Source organism: Podarcis liolepis (genome assembly GCF_965112155.1).
Source record: "Podarcis liolepis genome assembly, chromosome: 9".
Lineage (NCBI taxonomy): Eukaryota > Metazoa > Chordata > Lepidosauria > Squamata > Lacertidae > Podarcis > Podarcis liolepis.
This window is the reverse complement of record NC_139564.1, coordinates 26,174,434-26,194,889: the sequence shown is the minus strand read 5'-3', so window position 1 is coordinate 26,194,889 and position 20,456 is coordinate 26,174,434. Positions and strand designations below refer to the sequence as shown.

The 20,456-nt window shown below is 41.2% G+C and overlaps 1 protein-coding gene across 22 annotated transcripts in view; it reads right to left on the bottom strand.

The window, feature by feature from the left end:
• Positions 1–20,456, bottom strand: part of ANK2 (ankyrin 2) — a 322,811-nt gene that overhangs the window by 46,436 nt on the left and 255,919 nt on the right. For 8 of the 22 annotated variants that reach the window (XM_083459163.1, XM_083459168.1, XM_083459171.1 and 5 more), the window contains 4 exons: positions 18,462–18,534; positions 13,994–14,138; positions 5,038–5,140; positions 3,775–3,878 (listed from right to left, as the gene is read on the bottom strand). In XM_083459163.1, coding sequence (XP_083315289.1) covers positions 3,775–3,878; positions 5,038–5,140; positions 13,994–14,138; positions 18,462–18,534 — 425 coding nt within the window. Of the gene's footprint in view, positions 1–61; positions 98–1,566; positions 1,609–3,774; positions 3,879–5,037; positions 5,141–13,993; positions 14,139–17,546; positions 17,604–18,461; positions 18,535–20,456 lie in introns of all 22 variants that reach the window. The other 14 variants (XM_083459166.1, XM_083459175.1, XM_083459165.1 and 11 more) reach the window with 4 other exon arrangements.

Genomic DNA, 20,456 nt, shown 5'->3' with positions numbered 1-20,456 from the left:
GACAGAAGAAGGAAGGCAAAAGGAAGGCAAGTATTAAAAATGAAATTATATATAAGTTCACCTGCTGTTGTCATGGTCAAAACATGGAGATGAACGGCTGCAACAGTAGCAAAACAAAAAAAGAGTGGATGAATAAATGAAATAAAAGGAGGAAGAGAAGCTGTTTTAACCTACAAATGGAGAGATGTAAAGTGAATATGTAAACACAGATTACAGAGAGAATATATATATATAGGTGCAAAGATGAATGAAACAGGATGTCCCTCTCTGATCTCTGCTGATTGGGGGGGACTCAAGCCCTCATTGCAAATTTATTCCACCTCCAAAAAATATGGAGGCCACATAGAAACACTTGCCTGTATCAGTGTTCCAGGCAGCTCCATATGTGCGCAGACTCTGTGTGCCAGATGTATAAATAGCAGGGAACAGTTATGCTTTAATGCATCTAGTTCATGGGCAACTGCATATGGAAATAGCCTCTTCAACATTGTATCTTCCATATGATACAGTTAAGAGCTTTTCAGTGGTCTCCATATGGCAGGCTATAAAGCTTTAATCCAAAGGTAGCCAACATGGTGCCTTCCAAATGTTATCGGATTATAATTCCCATTATAACTAGCCACTGGCTATGCTGGTTGGGAGTTACTTCAACTATACTGAGAAGGCAACACACTGGCTACCCCTGTTTTAATCAGTCACCAGGTACTTGGAATGGACAAATGAGTTCTCTAGAGAAGTTTTTTCCCCCCATGGGCTAAAATAAACTAACAACAGCTGCAGCACGAATTGGGTGTCAAACTCCTAACACTGAACATAGCACCACACAATTCTGAATTCACTGCACAATCCTATGTATATATACTCAGAAGTAAGCAACACTGCATTCAATTGGGCTTATTTCCAGGAAAACACTATAGCATCACAGTCTTGGTTATATATCATTGAAATTTAATTCTACTGAGAAATCGTTAACATTAAATGCATTGAGCATTGATGTCAGTAATGTATTGTTATGATAGACCCATCTTCACTCTTAGCTGCCTTTTTTCATTTCTGTCTCCCTGAAAAAAATAATCTGTTGATTATCGTTGAATTGGCCAATATAGGCCCATTTCCATTCTTATTTCCAGATTAACACATTTGACATTAATTGTATGTCTTAATTTTTTCAAGTTGTTCACATGTTCATATTGGGGTTCATTTTTGTTTATTTTTCTGACTTATGTTACTTGTTTCCAATTTCTTATCCTATCTGCTTCAAAATTGATGCATTCATTGCCATAGTTCCCTTGTCCGTGATTATGAGGGGAAATTGCATCTTGTTATTTTCAAGGATATGAAACTGCTGTTCATAAGAAGCTTTTTTAAAAAATAAAAAACTTTATTGTAGGAAGTTTAGAAATACTTTATTAAAGGAACAGCACAGAAATACTATTTGGTTTAGAAATACTTTTAAAGCTTATATGTAATTTTATTTTTATTTAAAGAGCTTCCAGCTGCTAGGTCCTGTTTCCACTGCTGTTTGTGAGAATACCATACTGGGTTAAAAATAAATAAATCAGTTACCTTGTTAGCAGTGATCCAATCTCCTTTTTTGAAGACAGGCAGCTAAGAATGATAACTCTAATTATTTATCAACTTTATGCACCAGTGCTACATTCCCTCCATAATCCTCCCACCTCCATCAAAAATGAGATAAATTTGGGACATTATCGTGGGAATCACAATATCCTGAGTTTCACAATTGAAAATCTTTCAGAAATATTATTCACTAATTGGTATTGGCCATTAGAATAATGGAGAACCAAAACCTTAGATTATCTGTGTGAACACTCATAGTAAGAATCAAACGGTATAAAAAACAACAACCTACCATGCAGTCCAGCCCGCACTGACAAATGAGACTTACCCAACCAATATAGTTCAATTTAATCTGTACAATCTAGCGGACCATTCAGATGTTTCCCTGTAGAAGTGTGTTGAGGAGATACAGATTGTGTGGGCAAAGCCTATGCATGAATAGCTTGTACACACATCGGCTCTGTGCAGATAACACAATCAATGCGTGGATACTGGGTGTCAGGGGTAGCAGGTGAGATCCCAATCCATCCTTCACAAATTGATTACATGAAGATATGTTTTCTAAACAAGCTTTAAGGCCTTCCCCTTTAGTCTAGTGCTCTGTTTCAGGCATGAACTTCAGAGCTTCTCCATTTCATTAGAAGTAGCCAATTTATACCTGCATTCCCTTCCTTTGTGGAATAAATGAATGCATTTTTTGCAGGCACACATACATACGTTCTCTGTGCACTGAGGTAGTTACATGGAGAAGCTCTGAAAATGGAATCCATCATATGCGGATACTTATTCACAGAGTAAACTTAATTGAACTCCATATATTTTTGCCTATTGCATTTATCTTTTGCTTCCAAGTTAAAAAAAAATCTAGCTGATATTGTGCCATCATTTTACCAAGCACACAGCTGGTTGCCAGTATACATCAGTTCTGATGTAAAAACCATCTGTTCATTCCAGTCTTTTTCTTCCTCTTGCCACTCTTTCTAAATGCATCCAAACTGTTGATAGATATAACCCTGTTCAAAATCTGACACTATCAAATTGTATTTTGTAATCTAAGGTATAATAATGAAAGACCCAGCTCTTCAAAGTACCATAACATCAAATTAAGATAATTGATAATGAAACTATGTTATTAAGAACATTATATTTGCCAGATTGCTTAAATGGGTGTGGTGCTGGTATCCCTTCTCTCTTGACATTTTCCATGTCCTACAGATTCTAGCTCTAGTCAATTGTTCTTCACATCTAGGTGATGCAGGAGTTCCAATCTTGTTGAAACATGTGTGGGCATTTACGCATGCATAGGCTCTTGATATGCACATGACAAGTGATGTGCAAGACAATGGGGGTGGAGTCAGCTGTGTACTCTCATTACCCTGTTTAATCAAAAGCAGCTTATACATGACTGAATAGAATTTTTATGGTTCTTTGTCTCTTGAAGCCTTCCCCTCTAAACTGATGAAGGCCTCCTGAAAGCAGCTAAGAACTGTGATTGTCAATTTTATCCATTATTACAAGTATAAGAAACTGTAAAACTGGATGCCAGTTACCAGCTAGTATAAAACTGCACCTTTCCAAAGGTACTGACATTCAGTGGCTCAATTGGGTATTTTGTGGACTTTACACTTTAGATGTAATGTATATTCTCCTCTTATTTTGAAATGTAGTAAGCCATCACTGTTGAGTCTGAGAGTCCTCCCGTCAATTATGCTGAGTGAGGCCCTTGACTTCTGCCCCAAAGTCCCACATGAAAGCACCACTGATATTTGCTTCAAGTGGTCATATCTTCAATAGAAAATGGTCATACAAGGTCTGAGCCTTAACCTGCTGAAATCTGGACTCCCAGTGATTTCAAGATTCAACATTATATTCAAGAGCTTTAGGGCATGTCCACATTACCAATTTGTATTTGTTTCAAACAAGTTTAACCGCCATTGCTTCAAAGAAATTTGTTGGGATCTGCAAAAAAATATTTTTCATTGACTGCTGAAGTCACAAATTCTTTGGGGTGTGGAGTCGTAATGCTACAAAATGGCTTCAATATGAAGTGTAATGGAGTCCTTTAATCTGAATGGTTAGAACTTTTGCATTGAAACAATAACACAGGAAAATGCACATCCAAAATAAGCATTAGTTCAAGCTGATGAGATTCTAATTATTATCTTCCTTTGTCTTTTGTTGTGTATTACTTACCCAGAATGAACGGGGCTAGCAGAGAGAGTGACATTGTCCAGGTTGTCAGGGCTCCAGCTTAAGCGATACGAATTTCTCTCACCTTCTTTGGCCAATGTGGATACCTTGAAATGCAAATAAATTTAACTTTTATGTTTTTGTACCTTTGTTCTTCTCTTTATTTACAACACTGAACCAACCCAAACCAATGTTTTCTATGCCTCTGATGGAGTTGGTTCACAAAAAGCTATAAAATTCTAAAATGAAAGTGAAAAAGGTCATGTGTGTAATTTAGTTAACGACCAACTAAATATACTTCTGAGTTATTTATATATCAAGCTCTACTCTGGAATCACTGTGGCAGCATTTAATTGCTCCTAAATGATTCCAGCCCAAAGGATTGTCATCCAACTAAGTTATAGTCAGAGTAAACTCAGTGAAATCAACTAACATAACTTGAGTCCATAGATTTAACTGGGTCTATGCCGAGTATGCCTTAACTGGATACACCCCTGTAGCTTCTACCACTAAAAAGTGGCTACATAAAACAATTTATCAATTGCTGAAATGGTGGAACATGCTCAAATTGTCCAAATATGAGAACAAAAAAGAAATATATAAATATTTGAACTACATTTTTTACCATTTATTAATTTTGGGGGAAATCAAAACAACCTAGATTTGCCTCACCGTGTCCTAATGTTTCTTGTGCCAGTACTATTTCCTCTGTCAGTTAATTTCTGTCAGAAAATTATAGAACCTGGATATACAAGACTTATAGTCATTCCTCCCTTTAGACATGTATATTACTTCAGCTGTGAAGCACATAGATAATATTTATCTTCTCAGAACAGTGTATATACCTCAATTGGGATAAATGTGATTGCAAAGGACACTGACACCCCCCCCAAACACAGCTAATCAGAGAATGCACTTTCAAATAGTGTGTCTTATGAAGCAGTTACCTGCTTTAAAATAAATTCTGTCCTCATTTGGAAAACCTAAGCAGCTGATGAAATAAAACTGCCAAAAATTGAGTGAAACTTTGCTGTAGATGTATTTAAGCATTTCTTTCATGCTACCTTTTTTTGCTGACAGGCATAAAACAGTATTGTGAATGATACAGAGGGAAATTATTCAGCTAGACAACATTATAAAATCAGGCAAGACCCAAGAAACACAGAGCAGTTGACAGTTCACCCAAACAGTGACAATGCATAAAAGACAATTAAGAATGGCAACATTAAAGTTTGAGAGGTTTGCAAAGCTACCATAACATCTCACCTGGTGGCTGGGAATAACAACCGTGTCATCAATCATGGCGCTGTCTCTCAAGTAGGAGGCGTGGCTCAGAGTATGGGACCTGTCTGAACTGAAGGATCGTAGGCTGGTAGGTTGGCAACATTATCAGCAGTTGAGATGGTGTTGTGAAGATGGGATTGTGGGCAGAGCAAAGGAGTGAAGAAAGCATGCTATTAGCAAATAGAGTGCAACTTCCAGGGGGATGATTTAAGCACTCCAATAAAACCCTCCACTCTTCCTCCCGCCCCCCAAACTTTTCTTCTCTTTTCTCAAAACCATTGGAATCCAACAGAATCCCATTCTGTTCAATCTACAATATGGAAATAGTTTGAAGTAGTGACCCTGTGGCTTAATGGTTCCCCTTATTCTTAAAAGTAACAAGCAACCCATTCCATTGTTCTTTGTCCTGTTGAAATATATATATTTCACTCATAATTTTAAGGGAATTCTTCAGGAAGGAAAAAAAATGAAGTAAGTTCCTCTAACAAGCAACGGTGTGCTACTTAGTCCCCTGGAAGATACACAGAAGGTAGCCAGCCATATGCTCTTTTCATAGCGCACAATTCTGCCTTTATATACCAGCAGAATTTATAAACAAGCAAAAACAAAACAAAACATTGTCACCTTTACACCACCTTTATATGCACAACATATAAAATCATTTGCAGTAGCAATGATAGATGCAAAGCAAAATAAGCTACTTTCGTACATCAACTAATGGCTTAATTGAACTAACTGCTATCGCCTCAAATATCAAAATGCAAACATACTGAGCTACATGGAGTTTCGGCTATAATTATGTACCTCAAATATTGATTAAGAAACTTAAATCACTGAAACTATTACCAAGCCATAGTTCATATATTTGTGTTTTGTGCGCAATACTTAATATGTTTCCAGTTGCCTAGTAACATAATAATGTTAGGAATGAATTAAGATTGAAGAAACAGTTGAGTAGCAACATTTATTTACACAGCACATTTTACTACCTCAGTGTTAACTATTAATGGATATTAAACTTATAAATAATGGGGAAAAAATATTTCCCATCATTAGTACATAAGTATATGTAGCTTACTATATATATATATATATAAAGATTATTTTTGATATGTTCTTAATAGTTCTTATATTGTGATCTGTGGTTGCAATTCTGCATGCAATGACATGTACAGAAATCCTGTCAGTTTTGATTGGATTAAACTGAACTGAACTGATTTCAGCCGATTGATTGATTGATTGATTTCAAGCAATGGCTTTCCAGGGACCCTAGCCTTCCTCCCATGAGCGGAACAGAGTTCACAGAAGAGGGTTTTAGTGCTTGGGGAATTTTTGGGAATGGCATAGGCTATAGTGCAAAGGGCTGCTGATGGAGAAAAACAGCAGAGAAGCAACTTAGGATCCAAGTCAATGTCATCAGGACATTTCAGCTCTAAAACTGTATGATTATCTTCTAGTCACATTTTAACTGCTGAGGTATGATATGCAATGCAATCCTAAACATGCTTACAACACATGTGCCTCTGTGTTAAAAGGGAGTTAGTCCCCAAATTTGCAAAGGCTGGTAATAGCAACCCTGCATTTTTTAATAAACCTCGGAAGTGACAATAGCATAATAACTGTTACATGTGTATCATTTATAACTGAAGGAAGTTGAGCTAAGTCAAGTTGTGGGGTGAGTTTTAAATTAAAAACAAATAGAATTGTTCCTTTAAAAAACAATGTAAGTGTTAAATAAGTGGATAATATCACGTCTGCTTTGGCCACGAAAACTTGGTCCTCAGAAAAATTGCTTGGCCTTCATTCAATTTTATCCTTTCTTTAAAAAAAACAAAAACTTCAGTAGCAAAGCCCATTCTTTATAAATTATTGAAGCATCTGGAGCACCAAGATGCAAGGTTGCTTTGTTAATTGAACGTTACAATAGTTAACATCATCCAATCAACCAGACGTATGTAAGGCTGAAATTACTACAGGCCTTTAAAGATGTTACTTGGTTTTTCTCTGGTGGTTGCAAACCACAACAACTGTAATTCATTCAGGTTCCTATCTGGATCATGGGTCTTGGTTATGCATATACCCCATTTGTGCAAAATATGGACTTTAGCCATTGATGGCTGTACAAAGATGTCAGGGAACTGCCATCAGAGCATCAGGTGGTGGAGGGACTCAGGCAGGATGAAAGAGACTCAACTGCTGAAGCAGGGACCAGCAGGGGGAGGAGTGGGTCTCTGAGGGAATGCGAGCAGGAGGGAGGGCTCAGGGAGGCTTCCAGCGAGAACAGTGGGGAGGTATCGGAGTCTCCCATAGGGAGACCCACACCTCGCAGGAAACTGTCACGCCGTGAGTCCAGGAGACGCGTTTCCGTTAAGGAACTTCTTTGCTGGAAACGCTTCCGCAGACAGCCACTGTCGGACTCTACTAGTGACTAGAGCAGACATGTCTGAGGAGCTCCGTCACACACGGAGGTTTGTGGGGTCGCACAAACTCTGAGGGAGCACGTTTTCACGCACAAGCAGCTAATCAAACCCTCACAGCAGTCCGACAGTCTTTGTACGCTGCCTGTGCAAGAGAAGGCATCATGAGCGAACCAACCGGAACCGGAGGAGCAGGGGCTGGAGCTGGTCCAAGCTTGGAAGATAGATACCGAGCGTTGGAGGTTCAACTGGCCCTGCAGACGGCGAGGTTGGAGGAGAGAAGGGCTCAGGATGCAGACAAGAAGGGGAGAGCCACGCAATTCCCCAGAAAGGTACCAGGATTGGTGCAGAAATTTGGGGGGGACCCCAAGGACTACCATGCTTTTAGGACAGAGATGCAATATGCCCTTAATGTGCAGTTCGATGAGTTCCCTGATGAGGAATCGCGAGTTGCTTTTGTAATTGGGCATCTTGAGAAAGGGGCTAGAGACTGGGTTCGACCCCTAATGGCAACGCACAATGACATACTAAAGGACACAATGAAGTTCTTTCGTGCAATGGATATCATGTTTTCCAGCGATATTGAGGAAGGGGTGGTGCGCAGACAGCTAATGGCTTGTAAGCAGGGAAGTCGATCTGTCCGTGAATATTGGACTGAGTTTACCATGCTGATTCACAGACTGAGTTGGGATTTATCGGCGGCACCCGTTCAAATGCTATTTGAAGAAGGTCTTTCTTCGGGGGTGAAAGACGAGCTGGCACGGAGCCCCAGGGCGGAGTCTATGGATCAGCTGACCAAATCTGCGCTGACCATAGGAGCGCGGCAGGAGGCAAGAGCCTTGGAGAGGCGGGAAGGGAGAGGGGAACGTTGGAAGGAGTTCCGCATTCCAGACATTCCTGAGCCAGCTTTCCCGCCGGCAGAGCCGATGGAAATCGGAACAGCGCGCGCGCGCGCATTTTCAAAAACCAGCGAGGGAGCTAAGAAGGAGGGAAAGGGCCCCCGGAAATGCTATCTCTGCCAACAGCCAGGCCACTTTGCCAGAGTCTGCCCCCAGAGGAAGGAATGGCAAGGGATGGTGGGAGCTGTTGAGGGGGGAGAAGAAGGGGGAGCGGAGCAGGTAAAAGCCAACGCCTGGTTGCCACAATTGGGGCACTGCAGCCAGGCCAAAGAGCAGTGAAAGTGCCCGTGCCAGAAGCTCCTCGACCTGCTCTAGTGATTGAAGTGTCGCTAGAGCTGCAGAATGGGCACCCCCTAAAAATAAAGGCGCTATTGGACTCAGGCAGCTCCTGCAATTTTATGAGCAAGGAGTTTGCTGCTGAACACCAGATACAGACCATCCCTTTAAGCAACCCCCTGCAGGTGACCACGATTGATGGCAGGGAGTTGTTGGGAGGAGGAGTCCGCTTGCAGACTGTCCCAATGATAATGAGGGTGGCAAGGCACACAGAACTGATAGCGTTTAATGTGGCCACCCTGGGAGGCGCTCCCATTATTTTGGGAATGAGCTGGCTAGCTCTACATGATCCGCTGGTTGGCTGGCATCAAAGAGTGGTGTCCTTTGGTTCAGCACATTGCCTAGAACACTGCAAAGGGGAGAAGGGTTCAGCAGGGGCCCAAGCCACCCTAGCAGGGACTGAAGTAATGGGGAAGGTGAAGGTACCACCACAGTATGCAGATCTCAGCGACGTGTTCAGCGAGAAGGAAGCTGACCAACTACCACCTCATAGACCCTTTGATTGTCAGATCAATTTACTCCCAGGAGCACAGCTTCCCGTGGGCAAGTTGTATGCCATGTCAGACAGGGAAATGCAGGAGTTGCGAGGGTTCATTGACAAGAACCTGAAGAGAGGCTTCATCAGAGAGTCCAAAGCAGCAGGGGGGAGCCCAGTGTTCTTTGTGGACAAAAAAAATGCGGACAAGCCGAGACTTGTATGTGATTTTAGGCGGCTGAATGCAGTGACTGAACCGGTGGCGTTCCCTATGCCCAGAATTGATGATATTTTGACCAGGGTGAGGAAGGGAAAGATTTTCACAAAGCTGGATCTAAGGGGGGCGTACAACCTGATACGCATAAGGAAAGGGGATGAATGGAAAACCACCATGTTTACCCCTTTGGGGGCGTTTGAATACCTCGTTATGCCATTTGGATTACAAGCAGGCTCCGCGTGTTTTCAATCTTTTATGAACCACGTGCTGGGCCCTTTGCTCTACAAGAATTGCGTTGCCTTTCTAGATGATGTGTTGGTGTATTCTGAGAATGAGGAGCAACATGTGAGAGACGTCAGAGAAGTGTTGAGCAGACTGCAAGCCAACAGGCTGTGGGTCAAACTGGAGAAGTGTCAGTTCCATACCAAGGAGGTGGAATTCCTGGGGTACCGCCTGTCAGACAAGGGATTGGCCATGGATCCCGGCAAGGTACAGGCAGTGCTGGAATGGAAAACACCCAAAACCAAGAAGGATGTGCAGAGGTTCCTAGGGTTTGGAAACTTTTATCGTAAGTTCATCCGCAACTTCGCCCATCTGACGGCGCCCATCACTGACTGTCTCAGCAGTAAAAAGAAGTTTGTATGGACGGCGGAGGCGGAGCGAGCGTTTGAGGAACTGAAAAGGGCCTTCGCCTCTGAAGAACAACTTCTGCATGTGGATTTACGAAAGAAGCTAAGGGTTGAAACAGACGCATCGGACAGAGCCATAGGGGCGGTGCTTCTTCTGCAGCCGGGGAAGGAGGAGTCAGAGTGGCGTCCGTGTGCCTTCTTCTCGCGGAAGCTGAACAAATCCGAGAGGAACTACACGGTGTACGACCGAGAACTGCTTGCTATTCATGAGGCGTTCCGGAGATGGAGGCATCTGCTAGTTGGTGCACAACATAAAGTGCAAGTGTGCACGGACCATAAAAATCTAGAGTACTGGAGAACGGCGCGAGTGCTCAACCAAAGGCAGTTGAGATGGGCCCAAGAGTTCTCCAAATTTAACTTTGAGATTTGTTATGTGCCAGGCCCAGAGAATGTTAGGGCGGACGCTCTCTCACGCAAACCTGAATATTTGGAGGGGGAGGGAGCACCCGAAGAAACCCATATCATTCCAGAGGACCGCTGGGTGTGTGGGGCGACTTTGGTGGGGCAAAGGGAATTGGTAGAGGGTACGGTGCAGGATGCATACGCCCAGGGGAAACTCAGGGATCTCAGAGGGGAGGAAGACAAATCCGGTGGTTTTGAGGAGAGAAATGGGGCATTGTATTATAAGGGAGCGTTATATATACCTGAAGGGGAATTGAGGGAGAAGGTACTCAAGCAGCTGCACGATAGCCCCACAGCAGGGCACTTTGGGCAACACAAAACCATGTGGCTGGTTACCAGGGAATTTTGGTGGCCCAAGGTCAGGGAAGATGTGCGGGAGTATGTGAGAGGGTGTGAACAATGCCAAAGAGCCAAGGGGGAGAGGCAGGCGCCGGCTGGTTTATTAGAACCACTGCCCACACCTGAGAGACCGTGGGAAGCAGTGGCAATAGATTTCATGACTGATCTGCCAAGGTCTAGAGGGAAAACAGCCATCATGGTTGTAGTAGACCTGTTAACTAAAATGGCCCACTTCATAGCCTGCTCACATGCGGTTACAGCAGAAGAAACCGCCAAATTGTTTGTAGAGAATGTGTTTAGGTTGCATGGCGCCCCCTTGAGGGTGGTTTCAGACCGAGGGAAACAATTTACTTCCAGGTTCTGGAGGAAGCTCATGAGCTTATTGCATGTAGAGGTTAATTTCTCGACGGCCCGTCATCCTGAAACCAACGGGCAGGCGGAAAGAGCAAATGGGGTTCTCCAACAATATTTGAGGTGTTATGTTAATGACAGAGAGAATGATTGGGTGGAGAAGTTGGCGTTGGCAGAATTTGCCTACAACAATGCAGAGAACGTGTCCACGGGGATGAGCCCCTTTTTGGCTAATCACGGGTGCCATCCCAGAGCCTTCCCAGGGGGGGAGGGGGAGAACTGGAGCGTTCCAGCTGCAGAACAGTTCGTGGAAGAAATGGAAGCGATCCATCGCCAGCTCCAACTCAATTTAAACAGGGCTAAGGAGGAATATAAGAGGCAGGCAGACAAAAACAGAAGGGAAGGTGAAAGCATCAGGGTGGGGGACCAGGTGTGGCTGTCAACCCAAGGGTTGCCATTCAAAGGAGGTTGTAAGAAATTAAGACCCAAAAGGCTGGGTCCGTTTGAAGTCATACAGCAGGTCAATCCAGTGGCTTTCAGGCTCCGGTTACCAAACCACATGAAGCTGCACCCAGTTTTTCACAGGTCGTTGCTGTCACCGTTTAGAGGAGACAGTGAGGGGAGGGTCACTAGGGGACCAGCAATGGAGGAGAAGGAACACAGCTACCATGTAGCGGAGATCCTCGATTCCAGGTGGAAGGGAGATCAAGTAGAGTATTTGGTAATGTGGGAAGGGGAACCGGAGTCGGAAAACACCTGGGTTAGGGCAGAGGATGTCAATGACGAGGTTTTAATAGAGACTTTTCATCAGAGGTTCCCACGTAAACCTCAGCCTGTAGCGAGGTTCCGAAGGGAATACTTTGCCACCACCGACGAGGAAGAGGAGTTGGAGGGGTTCCCAGATTCTGAAGAGGAGGAGGATTCAGCTGGCCAGGACGACGATCGATGGAGAGAATTGTTCGAGACGTCAGAAGATGAGGAAGATTCGTTTCGGGGTTTTAGCCCTTCACCTCCCAGGGGGGAGGAATTGGGAGGGGGTGAGGGGGGCCCTGGAGGGGAGGTGGATGTCAGGGAACTGCCATCAGAGCATCAGGTGGTGGAGGGACTCAGGCAGGATGAAAGAGACTCAACTGCTGAAGCAGGGACCAGCAGGGGGAGGAGTGGGTCTCTGAGGGAATGCGAGCAGGAGGGAGGGCTCAGGGAGGCTTCCAGCGAGAACAGTGGGGAGGTATCGGAGTCTCCCATAGGGAGACCCACACCTCGCAGGAAACTGTCACGCCGTGAGTCCAGGAGACGCGTTTCCGTTAAGGAACTTCTTTGCTGGAAACGCTTCCGCAGACAGCCACTGTCGGACTCTACTAGTGACTAGAGCAGACATGTCTGAGGAGCTCCGTCACACACGGAGGTTTGTGGGGTCGCACAAACTCTGAGGGAGCACGTTTTCACGCACAAGCAGCTAATCAAACCCTCACAAAAGTAAACAAAAATTAATGATAAATCAGGGGTCAAAATACCCCATTGACATTTTCAGGCAGATATCAACATACTGTTGTCTTTAGCTAGCTATGAAAAGCAAAATGTAATTTATTTCAGATATGCTATTGAGGTATCTTAAGTATAGCTGACCTGACAAAAAGAAACTCAAGGCCGTTGATCATAAACAGATGCTATCCATTAATTTCACACTATCCTCAGCCACACCAATTATTTATCAAGGCTTTTCTTCTCCTGACACCTTTTGTACTTTCTAACATTGAGTTAGTGATTCGTAGACTCTCACATAAAAGGACCCAGGAGCAGTGAGACTAGTACCTCCAAGGGCATTTACTCATACTTGTCAGAGACTGGTTTTCTTCTTGTATGTCTTATTGAGCAAAGTCAGGTACAAGCAGTTCTTTCTATCTATTGTAATAGCTATATATAATTGAAAATGGGCAGCATGTTAACTTTGTTATCTTTCTGAAATCAGTATGTGTCTTGTTTTTTAAGCCTGCCTTCAACTGGCAGCATTGCACATGCCGCAAACTAATGAGTTAAGATTTTTGTTGAGATCATCGTTAATTGCAACCACAATGGTATTTTAGTTGTTCCTTCAAAACTGACCAACTGTAATAAACAAAACCTTCAAAATCCTCCAGCACATCTACAGCATGGATGCGGGTATTTAATGACAGATGCCACAAGGGAGCACTGAAGAGAACATCATTTTCATGCTGTATAATACCTACCTGGGCACAGTGCTAATGAAAGCATACAAAGAGGGGAGAGAGAAATAATAAACATGGAACATGATTGTGAAAGAAAAACCATGATTGTGAAAGAAAAACCAGAGGATCTAAAGCTGAGCTTCTTAAAATAAGTCAGTTCCATAAGCCTGGGCTGGCTAATAGAAGGAAGAAGGTACGTTTCCCATAGCACAAAGCAATGGCACAACCACTGCATTGCATAGGCTTTCTTTACTGCAATGAAGATCCATATATTTAAGCTAACAACATCATATGTTTAGTGCTCTTAATATTCAGATGGAACATCTCTGTACCTTTCATTTTCACGTGAGCTGTGATTAGGGTATTTGGCTGAAATCTGAGGGGGGGGAGCTTTATGTACACATTTCAAGCCACTTCTCCCTCAGTAAATATTCTTCCTCAGTAAATATTCTTCTGTGAATCTACAAGGTAGGCATTCTCCATGCCCACCAAGCCTCTGGGCCTTGAAAGTGTCCTAAAATTCATCCACATACTGTACTGGGTGTTTATTCAGCAAAAATACTATAGATGTGTTAGAAAAATAGAACATTCTTGGTGCAGTAGTACCTGTCAGATCGGCCTCCTTCCAGGCTGTACCTCAGGTAGTTCATACCATCTAAGAACTGGCTGCTGGGTAAGGAATCGTCGCCCAATTCTTTCAGATCTTCCGGTCTAAGATATTCTCCCCCATCTCCTGTCATTGTGTCGTCACCTTAAGCCAAAACACATACAAATTCACAAGATCAATAAACTAATGAAGCCCTACAGCACTGGAAAAGTATGGTCACATATTAAGTCGATCACCTCAAACACAAACAAACAAAACAGGGAACATTATCCTCATTCCTGAAGCACAGCAAGCACAAGCTGTTAATACACACTAAGAAAACACTGGCAGATTAAGTGGGATGATATCAGTTTAAGGTTTTTTTTTTTAAAAAAAAAACATCAACAGCACCTCACGTTGAATCAGTCTTTTGTCCTTTGCCATTATACATACTGTTGGCTGAACTAATTTTACTTTTGTTCCTTTTTTCCACTTAGTTTCTTGGACACAGCTGGCCTCTGACAGAAACTGCTTCCACATGAGACATTAAAATTTGACTTTGAGCCCCTATTGCACTATTATGTGCCATATGAGAATGTCATTAATGTGGGACAGAATGTAGAAAAGAAACAGAAATATATATTCTAGCCAGCAGAGAGTTTATATTGGCACTATACTCTCATTTTCAGAAAAGCTCAATTAAGTATCAGATGTGAACAGAGAAAGCTGCCTAATGTTTGGATCCGGCTATTTGCCCATTTAACTCAGTATTGTCTACTCATACTGGCAGCAGAGGTCTTTCCCATCAGCTCCTACCTGATCCTTTTAAATGGGGGTGACAATGACTGCACCTAGGACCTTCTGCATGCAAAGCAAGGAAGAAACAGCATATATAAAATCTGGTGGGGAATATATGTATATATAAAGAGGGGTGGGGAGAGCTTGTGCAAATGGAAGACCTTCTCTGGACCTGTGGTGGGGAGCATTTTTCTTTTGCAGTGATCTTCCGCTAAGAAAGAAACAGGCCTTTTATGAACTGTGGAAATGTTTGGATCCAAGCAAGCGTAAGTTCTGGATCTTAATTCAAACTTTGTAAGGCACAAAGGCAAAACTGACTTTCAGATTACTTTCAAAATAATAATAAAAAGTGTTACATTAAGCATTCCAACCATAACAGAAAATGGTTCACATTCATTATGAGGCAATGATGCATTGGATCCAGACTTAGTCATGCGTAGAGCAGACCCAGTGAAATTTGTCTTAAGTTTGTCCATTCCAAACATGAATGAATCCGAGTCAAACCCTATGACTACACATTATTCACCTTGAACCAGCAGCATCTAGTAATGACTGCTGACCCAACAGTCTTGCACCGAACCAATGAACCAGACACTCTCTCTATAAACACAGTTACCATGAGAAAGAGTGAAGACGTATCTGTTCTGATGATGCTCACATGGAAAAGCAGATCAGAAACTGGGGGATGTATTCCTCTTTTAAAGGAATCCATACTCTTGTATCCTCCTCTCTCCAGGTACTTTTCACTTAAACTTAAAACATGTCAGGGATTTATAACAGGAAAGGGGAGCCTGTGACCCTCTGGACATTCTTGGGCTCCAACTCCCATCAGCCCCAGTCATCATGGCCAATGGTCAGGGATGATGGAAGATGTAGTTCAACAACACCTGGAGGGTCACAGGTTTGCCATCCCTGGTTTGGCGTGTTATTCTTTGTGCAAATCTTTGTAACCTACTTCAGGGTATTATATTGCCTCTTTGACCAGCCATGCTGTCTAGACCCAAATAATTGTCAGTTAAGTGATTACAGATGGGCATCACATTATGTCAGCCACACACAGCTCCCAGAGGCTCTAATGGAACTGTCGGCAACTGAACCGCTAAAATAGAAATACTGAACATCTGTCCCTGCTGAGTTGTGAGAGCAGCAGCATACAAAAACCGTATTCTTGCAATCGTCTGATGGATGGAGGAATACAGGAACAACATCCCCCTCCTGAAATAAAGGCAAACACTGGGGCATTTTGCTGGAATATTTAGAAACCTGTTTCAGTGGTAATGGCAGGTAAAGCATCCACTACATTAAAGAAGCCTTTCTGCAGGAGCTACATATTCAACATATTTCACTATATTTATCGCTTTTTTGAACAACCTGGTAGGTGGCCATATGCCAATACAGAGACTACCTAGTTAAACTCTGCAAAAATCCTTAACTTTCCTCTAAGAAGAATTTTCAAGGCCTTGAACAAACATATTGGGTTATTGAAATACATTGGGGTAGAGCATTCTTTCTTAACATGAATCTGAAACTTTTAGTATTCTATCAAAACTGCATTCTACACAGCATAACATGATTTCAAATAAGAACTTGACATTTTATTCTAAAGAGGAAGCCATCTTGAGGAACGACATACAGTGAAGAAAAATCACCATCATTGTTTCTTAATATTTATCAGTGGTCTCCCTCTTAATGAATCCTAATGCCCTAGGAGGGCACAATACTTAGTTAACTTACAACAATACAACCATACAAAACTAGCAACTAAATAGTAAGATCACAGAAGGTAATTTTATCATTCAAATATACAGTGGCGCCCCGCAAGACGAATGCCTCGCAAGACGGAAAACTCGCTAGACGAAAGGGTTTTCCGTTTTTGAGCTGCTTCGCAAGACAAATTTCCCTATGGGCTTGCTTCGCAAGACGAAAACGTCTTGCAAGTTTGTTTCCTTTTTCTTAACACCGTTAATACAGTTGCGACTTGACTTCGAGGAGCAACTCATAGAACGCAGTGTACATAGTAGCCTTTTTTGAGGTTTTTAAAGACTTTGGTGATTTTTGAAGCTTTTCCAAAACTTCTTTTGCAGCCATTTGGTAAGTTAAAACTTTTTTGGGGGGTTTTGGATTTTGGGTTGGGGTGTTTGGAATTCAAGGACTTGGTGTTGGGGAGGGGTTTGCAAGAATCTGGAAGCTTGTGTGTTTTTTTCTGCATTTTTATGATTTTCTGTGACCATTGGGCCACTCTGCTGTTTTTTTAAATAAATTCTGGGTTTGAACTTTGAAATGCTCTTTACAGTATGTGTGACTTTAAAGAGCACTTAATAAACTCTTGTTGTACCAAATTTGGCTTTGTTTGGACTTTTTTTGACCATAGGAACACATTAATTGATTTTCAATGCATTCCTATGGGAAACCGTGCTTCGCAAGACGAAAAATTCGCTAGACGAAAAAATTCGCAGAACGAATTAATTTCGTCTTGCGAGGCACCACTGTACTTTATTTAAATCTGAATTTGTAGAACATGAACTATGTCTTAAATCTTCTTAAAAGGCAGAACTAACCATCCAGAGAGCCAGCTACAAAAATAAGGCTCTGTTTTGGGGGCCAGGGTGGGCAAAACTGAAATCATGCAGAGACCCACACACAAATTCACTGGCATAGATCAGAGTTAGGCATTCCATAAACACGTGTCTTGGTTTCAGAAAAGAGGTGGGACAGTAAACAATTAAAAAATAAAAATAGTTTTGTGCCTCACTCTAAGAACTCTTAACACTGTACCTGCATCACTAAAGGCATCCTCATCAGTGAAATGATCATAGTCAGAGTGTTTAAAAGCTGCATAACACATAAGTTAAATTTCAGGAACAGGGTCAAAAGAGAGCAACTAATGGCATATGGTAGACTGAGAAGAAATGTCATTACCTTGCAACCAAGAGAAAACCAAAATTATTTAAAATAAACATGGAGGGGGTGAAAGAGCAGTATATATACTGAACAACAGGAGGAGGATTAGAGAAAATCAAAGTAATTCTTCACATGGTAGATCAGTCTAGAGGCCAACACTGGATGAATCACTGGAGATTCATGATCTGATCCTCCTACCTTCAAATTTCTCTTTAAAAGCAGTCATTTGATGAGTAGCCCTTTCACCTCTGGTGTTTTCCAAATACAAATAATGTGCTCTGCTCACTCAGCTATTTGCTCCAATGGAGAAAATATACAGGTACACATGTGCTTATCGTAACAGGGCAAACAGCAGCTGCAAGATGGTAGGGAGGGCTAAACTGAGACCTCCCAAGAAATGAGATCATAAGACCATTGGTCCATCTAACTCAGTATGATCCACGTGGACTGGCCAAGACTCCTCAATGTTTTCCACAGGACTGTTTCCTAATTCTACCTGAAGATGCCAAGGACTGAACCTGGAACCTTTTGCAATCAAACCACATACATTATCACTTAGCTATGGCCCATCTTCATCTAATCACAAATCCTTAATGTCTCTTATATTTGATGCTAACATATCTTTTTAATAAATAAATAAATAAACAAGCATTTGTACATTTGTTTTTTAGCTTATGGTTTTTTTCAATCTTTTGAATTAGCCACTTTAAGTAATGTGATAGTTTCTTAAATCCAAAGTTCAGTATATATTATAACCAGTTTGGCTCATGTGGTTTGTGGTCAGCTTACCTTCCTCATCAGACACATCCAAGACTTCAGTCATAGTTTCAGGTACATTGAGCTTGTGTTTCTCAGTTACAGTCTGGAAAAGAGAGAGAGAAAGAGACATCAGTAAATAGGTTAAATAGTGGAAAACAAAAAAAAAAAACAACAACAACTGCTAAATATCAAAAAAATGAAAACACCCAGGCTTTATCATAGTATTTTTCAGTTAAATCACATTTCAGTCTCACTCTGACATTCGAATCATGTTCTGTAGTTCTCATGGTTTTTCCCTCTCCACAAAAGATGTCATTTCCTTTTATTGCTACAGAAAACTTGGTCATGTGCTGTAATGAGCAGCAGTTTCCTCTAGCAACTGATTTTGCATTTTAAAATGCTTTTAGCAGATTTGTTAATTGATATACATGCAAAACATATTCAACCCTTTTGAGGCAGGATGAGTTCTAAAAACACATTAGGTAACGTCTACAGAAAGAAGTTAAAGGATGCATATGGAACTTGTTAAAGCTGTAAAAACCCTTAGAAATGAAGCTTTGAACGATGCAAAATATTCAAATTGAAAAAAGATGCAAACTCTGAGCAACACGTCTGATGAACCTGCACCTAAAATAGTAACTTTATTACTTTCTCATGTTTTACCAGTATATTTTTTCTATTAGCATTTTATTCATGTATATGTTTCTTAAAGCTTGTAAAATTACAATTTGTAAAAATTCAGAATAATTCTGTTTTGTGATTTAAGCATACAGATTAATATTTAATTCTTGCTAAGAAAACCAGCCACAGTAGCTTATGGAAAGACAAAATAAGTTGAGTTGAATGTTGAGACATTACCAGAAGAAAGTATTAGAGGGAAGCATATGAGGGTTGTATTTGGCCAAGTCATACCCATGGCAGACCCATCAAAATCAGTTGAATTGAATAACTTAATCCAGAAATTTTCATGGGTCTATTCTGAGCATAATTTAGTTGAATATAACATATAAAAATAAATAGGTTTTCAACAAAAATCTCATACAAGTGTAGTTCATCATTTAAAACTGAAACCAAGATTTAAAAGGTGAAAAACTAATATGACTGTGAGAAATCTTAAGTGATAGACTAGACAACAACTGACATAGACAGCACCAGAGGAGGGCAGTGTAGCAATGTCCCCCCTAGGTAAGCAGTGTGCACACATACACACACATTGCTCTATGGAAATTTATTATTTATTTATTTATTTATTATTATTATTATTATTATTATTATTATTATTATTATTAATAGAATCATACACATCAAATTAAAATAAATCCATTTAAAATTAGCATATTTATTTGAAAGGTAACAAAACAAAAACAAAAACAAAAAAATCATTAACATACAAATATCCTGTCCACTGCCCAATGTGCTCAAAACCAGAGCATATTGTTGGTTTTCTGTATTTCTTTAAATATAAATGTTCTATAAATATCAACGTTCTCATCACAGCCAAACATGAATCATGTTGAATCATGATGGCATCCAATATAAGGACAAATTCATTTGGGTGTGGATAACAGGCCTCAAATTACCCTCTTGTAGTGAAGACATGAGGAGTGAAAGCACAAGCTGATACCCAGTGTTAATGTTTTTAATATTAACTGATTTAAGAGACTAGTGATTCTTCTTTTTTCCTTTGCATGCATTAGTGATTCAATTTATTGCACTTATATGCTTCAGCTGAATCTCAAAGCAGCTTACAAAGAGTAACAACGGCAGCAATAAACATAACAGAACATCAGTGCAAAACATCACAAAAACAATACCTGGGCCAAATAAAAGTTGGCCTTACCAAATCATATACAATCTTTAACAAATCAACAATTATAAGTACTTATAAACTATACAACAATATAGTTTGATCACCCTGGCACACAAACTGCTTCAGTAACCATTATCCCTACTCAATGTATTAAATGCAGAGAGCCCAGCATCTTGAGAGGAACTTGATGAAATAAGAATACCTAGAAGCACTTC